We start from the raw sequence: 6000 nt of genomic DNA on the forward strand, positions 1-6000 counted from the left end.
CTACCAAAGTCATTTTCTGGTAAGATATCTGTACTTTTACTTAAGTATGGCTTTCAGGTACTTTATCCACCACTATTTATGGGATCATAAAAATGCATTTGAAAAATGCATAAAATTTTTTGGTTTCTCCCAATGTCACAGACTAATTATATCTACACCTGTCATTCGTTTGATACTTGACACACTCTGAGGAAGGCTGAAGGCCAAAATGCATTGGTGTGCAGCATTTTAGGCATTTTTAATGTTTATTGAGATGGTCAGAATGTGAATAAAGGCTTTTTTAACTTTTAATCGCAGCCACCGCACTAGCCATTATTTTTAATCAAAGGAGATGCAAGCGTGTATCTTTAGAGGAGGAGTGTGGAGGGCCACTTCTGAAACATGCCGTGACGTAGCTGGTATAAACACAAGCATTGACTATGACTAGATTGCCCACGATCAGCTCTGGTGGTTGTGTCGGAGCCGTAATGCACCGCCGACTTGTGCAGTGTAAATAAGTGGTTAACCAAGCATTAATGGCAAAGAAAGCCCCTTATACTTAAAAGCGGCCAAGTATTAGTTGTTTCTTGGAGGTTATATGGACTTGGACTTTTTTGTACTGCAGGTGACTGTGAAAAAAAAATAAAAAATTCCATTGCAGTTTTGCGAAATAATCCTTTTTTGAATTGCCTGAAAATTCACCTCATGCGAGTGTAAAAACTGTTTCCATTGGATGTATTTTCTATTCGCAATTTCAATTTGCATAATTTGAAAGGGAAATGGAAACATAGCTAATGATTTTGCAGGCAGTGTTTAACAAAACTGACTTCAGACAGACTTCTTAGGCAACATAACGGTTTAATGATTGACAACCAAACAGAGAGAGCTTTGGTGATAAGGAAGTGAAAATTTAAGTACAGTAATAGTAATGTCTTGCTAGTAATGACATCAAAAGTGGAAAACGTTGGTCAAAAACATACATTTATACACAAACTAACCAACTGCAACGTTTAGATGCCATTTTTACCTTTTGGCTCAACTGCCATGGAATTGAATGCACAAGATTGTGGGATATCAAAGGCAGCAAAAATGTATCATATAAAGACATCTCAGGAGAGAGGAAGTGAAGTTAACATTGGATTCGGACGTGCCTTAATGCCTTCCTACCATGGAATGCATCCTTCGAAGGCAGGTTTCAGAAAAAGCCATGCTGTTTTTCACCTACCATATAGTAGGGAACTCCATTATGTGGTTAGCTACATCAGTGCTGTATAGAGCCCATATTGTAGGGTTGATTCACAGGGAATGCACAAACTTAAAAAAAAAAAATATACATGAATGCAATGCTAGTCACTTGAGATAAAATCATCTACCAAATGTATAAATTTAAATGTAGTTGAATTCACTGATTTGCAAAGGGGCCAATTCTATTGTCTGGAAAATAGTTTAACGTAAAATCACCACATAAAGTGAGCAATCATTAAAACAGACCATCTGGACATTCACAAAGAGGGAAAAATAAATAAATTTTTGACAATTAATTAAGCATTTGCACAGCATTTTCTTCTTCTGCCTAGATAATAGAATGGTACACAGTTCTCAGGCGTACAGTATGTGAGAGCTAGAAACTAAAATATTATTTTACTATTAAAAAAAAACATAAAAACCAATTCAAATGCTCAAATAGCTCAAAAATAAGTTCAAATATGCTTAAAAATGCTTAGATAACAGCATATGCTTCATTGCTCTTCATCCACTATTTTCGCAAACGAAACCTGATACAATCTCCTTCATTTCTCCTGAAGCATTACAAGGAAACAGTAAGTCCAGAAACCGGTTAGTACACAATATTACTACCGTGCATGAGGGTTGACAATGCTAACTACACCTGCCATTATTTGCAGCTTGTTAAAAGCCCATTCAGATGGCTCAATGTGAAATAATACTCAAATTTTCAGCAGGCTCCTTTGATTTCAGATGAAAATCACATGCAGAAACCCTGCATATAGTCAGATCACTGATGACTCTCATTCTCCCTCTCTTCAGGCAGTCGCTGGTGAAAAATGGAGCAGAAGGGATTGTTCCTCACAGGCCTTAATGAGAGTGCTTTGTTTAAGGAGCTAAATGATCATCACATTACCCACAGCCTTGGGTACCCCCTGTTTCTCAGACAGAGATGAAGGTCAAGCCTAAAGCACACATCAGCTCTCCATAACGTGAAGTCACACTGTTCTGCCAACTCTGAGGGAGAGCTTTCCCCTATAACAGTTGAACACTCATTTGAACTCAGCTCTGCCTGTGGTTAAACGCCTAGAAGAATTATAGGACACCAATTACCACAAGTGTAGAGTCATATGAACCGACAAAGAGGCAATGAAATGTTTTCCAGACTTTGAAATTTACAGAGATGCTGACTAGCTGACGTCTGGTGCTAGAAAAGTAGTCAACAACCTCAGAAAGTACCGCAGAAAGTAACCATCACTACAACCTAATAATTCAAACTCAGCTAAGTGGAACTGAGTTGACTTTATAATCAAGTCATTAATAATTTACACCAGCAATCTCTCATGCTCTGTAAGGCATTGCTAATTGGTCCAACCATATGATAATCCTTTCTATAAAAATTTGATGTCAATCCTAACAGCCACTGACACATCAGATGCACATACAATGCCTGTCGTCGGTCATACTCGCACCAAAAAACGTTAAAATGTATTCAGCGATGTGATTTCTCATTTTTCCAAGCGATATATATCAGCGTCACTGCTCGGTAGAGATGTCACAGCCTCGCTCGCGATGATCTGATTAGATTCTTTCTGCGTACGGGATTTTTCAAGTGTAGTTCATCAATCTCTTTATCTTCTGAGTAGAACCATCGTCACACTGAGCGGAAGCACATGAAAGCGCTGATTATAAAGCCAATGAGGCCTTTGTATACAAAAAAGGTTGAAAACGCACTCACAGGGACAGAGAAAACATCTGAGGCAGTGAGTTTAAATTCATTACTTCATTTTCCACATTGCTGATCTGAGAGCGATGCACTGCAGTTGTTACTCCAAGGGCTTTTTGCTTCATTCTGCTTCTCGGAGGCAAAGCTAGGACAACAATCAGGCTCAAATTGAATCACCTTTGGGTGTTTTAAATCATTTATGGAATGCAAATGCCTTCGCGTTTCATTCATCAAATATTTTGAAGTCAACAGCTGCAGAAAGTCGCACGCGCCGAGGGTAAAAGTCCTTATCTGGAATCAATCTTGGCAGCGAGGGGAAAAATCAGACCTGCTCTGACAGAAACAGAGAGATTAAGGGTCGGAATCAGATTTTCTTGTTTGTGAAACTGAGCACAACATGTAGAAAATCCTGCCTTACTTCAGAATGCATTGGCAAAGCCCATAAATCTCGAGCTAGGCATAAAGGTAGGTAATTACTCCAGCTTTGAGGACTAGGAATAGATTACTATATACATCATTATATGTGATTACGTTCTCTGCAGTAGGGCCTGTCATTGTTCAGCAAGAGATGGATAATCTCTCTCAGAGCATATATTATGCTAACAGACCCACATCCACACAGGATCCCTTGATCAAACTCGGCAGAGTTTTTCATTCCAGCGTAAGATGTCAGTGTCGTTGTGATGTTGGGAGCTGTGTGAATGAGGGATTCTCAGTGGGGGAAAAAAAGGAACAGATGAAAGATGGTTTTCCACAAAGACACAAGCAAACAGAGTCAATACAATGCAATTAAAGGGAGATTTCACCCAAAAGTGAAAATTCTCTCATCATTTATTCACTTCCATGTTGTTGCAAATCAGTCATGAAAGTTCCTTTCATCAGCGTGACACAAAAGGAGAAATTTAGCAGAATAACCACACTGCTTAAAATGAAAGTGAAGAGAATCCAGAACAGCTGTGGTGTCCTTTCACTTTCATCAAACAGAAAAGACAACCTTGCTTTTAAAGTGAAATGTCCAGTGAGTGGCACTAAAAGCACATTCAGTTTTATCTGAAACAGATGACCGGGTCACACTTTACTTTAAGGTCAAATTCTTGCTATAAACAAACCATTAACCATTTTGCCTCAAACTCGTAATTTGCTGCTTATTAAAAGCTAATAAGGTAGTTGTCAAGTTTAGGTGTTGGGTAAGATTAGGGATGTAGAATATGGTCATGTAGAATGTGTGCTAATAAACAGCCAATATGTTAATAATAGGCATGCTAATAAGCAACTAGTCAATAGTGAGAATTGGTACTGAATTGCTACCGATGAACGTGAATCTTAAAAAGTTTTATAACATTGGTTGTTTTACGTTTCATGGTAGTTAGAAAATAAAAAGCCTGGCGAGTGGCACTACAAAGTTCATGCTCTATCATACTTGAAAATAATGTAGCACCTATACTAAACCCTACCCTAATATAGCCAATAGTGTTAACAAAAGCAAACATGAGGTAAAAGACATTTGCTAAAGCAACCATGCCATTTTAGCTTGCTTCTACAAGTCTTTGAGCTTTTTATCGAGACTGTGTTTCACGGGAATCATACAGTGCTTCACATCACAAAAGTACAACTCTGTATCAGGTGAGCTACTGAGCAAGTTTACTATGTCGGAAAAGCCATGCATATAGTTGGTTATGTGATGCAAATGTCAAAATGTTTTCGTTTTGGTAAAAGTGTTTTGAGGTCATAACATAGTATTATGCAATGAAATGCAGGAAAATAAGTCTTTATTATTCAATAATCTATAATTTAGTCAAACTATAATTTGTATGAAAAGGAATAAAAGTTGGTTTTACTGCCACTAATGTCAACCGCAGCTGGAAACTGTAGCAAATTGCAGCAAATTTTGCAAAAAAAGACAGAGGCAAGTTTTTTCAATGACCCCAGGTTGAGAAACGAGCAGCCAGAGCATTCTGTGAAACCTTTCCTTTTGTGCTCCATGCAACGGGTTTAGAACAAGAAAAAGATGAGTAAATGATAACAGAGCTAGGCCACATCTCAGAGAGCAAAATAATAATTAAGCATGAGAAGGAAGAAAGCAGCATGAAACGTTGAAGAGGCACGGAGGAATTTGTTACGCTAGTTCCTGATAAACACCGTATTGCTTGGAGCTAGAGTGAGATAAAATCCTGAATGGATGGATGGATGGATGCTGTGTAATGCTAACAGGAGGGAGAAACATCAAAGCGGAGCCATTAAAAAGAGATCTATCGTAGAGATCTCCATATCACAGAAATAGACATCATAGACAACGTGCTTACCCGTTTTCCACGCATAGTGCCTGTCCTTTGGAAACTCCAGGTCTGACCTCACTTGCATTCCAATTAGAGACATAGAGAGCAGCAGGTAGTTCCCAACACGCCATGCCCAGCCCATTACACCCGAGTCATCTTTTAGAATCATAGTCCAGCCCATTGACGTCCTGTCCACTTTTAGTCCTGCAAAAACAAAAAACAAAAGCAAACAATGGTGAGTATGCTCTCTCTCACCGGTTAGGGAGTGAATACACCAGCCATGTGTGATAAACAACTCTAGGGAACCATTACATTAATCACCGACATACGTTTGACTAGTCATTTAATCCTCGAGGACATGAAATCGAGCACACGCTCTTTTCACGATCACTGAACGATCAGGATCATTCTGTTTTAAAGCCGCACACATTGATGCGGTAACTACCACGGTAAACACAGGCAGAGCCCTGGGTCTTTCAGCCCTGAAGTAATTGAGGGTATTAACACATTTTTATTGCAACTCATTTAATTCTGTCCCCCACCGCTGTAATTCATATCCTTGGGGTGAAGGATTAGTTCTGAAATCACTGGCTTTCCATTCCAAGCATGTGTATATAGGTGAGAGGGAATTTCAGTGAATATCTGATTACAATGAACTTTTAGGAAAACATTTCAAGATAGCAGTTGTACGCTATAGTATTTGTACTATTCACTTTTTAAAGCAGCTGATCTTGAACTATGAACGTCTTTTACCGTATTTGTGCGCACGCAAGCTTTGTTTTATTTCACGCACTG

General features: G+C 38.8%; 1 protein-coding gene across 1 annotated transcript in view; it reads right to left on the reverse strand.

Annotated features, from left to right (window-relative positions):
- LOC306876681 (thrombospondin type-1 domain-containing protein 7B-like) overlaps positions 1–5386 on the reverse strand; it is a gene marked incomplete at both ends in the record, with an annotated part of 147110 nt that extends 141724 nt beyond the window's left edge. Inside the window, one exon of the mRNA XM_079428026.1 lies at positions 5233–5386. Within this exon, the coding sequence (XP_079284152.1) occupies positions 5233–5386 (154 nt within the window). The remainder of the gene's footprint in view (positions 1–5232) is intronic.
- Between the last annotated feature and the right edge of the window lie 614 nt (positions 5387–6000).

This window comes from Barbus barbus, assembly GCF_936440315.1.
Source record: "Barbus barbus genome assembly, chromosome: 11".
Classification (NCBI taxonomy): domain Eukaryota; kingdom Metazoa; phylum Chordata; class Actinopteri; order Cypriniformes; family Cyprinidae; genus Barbus; species Barbus barbus.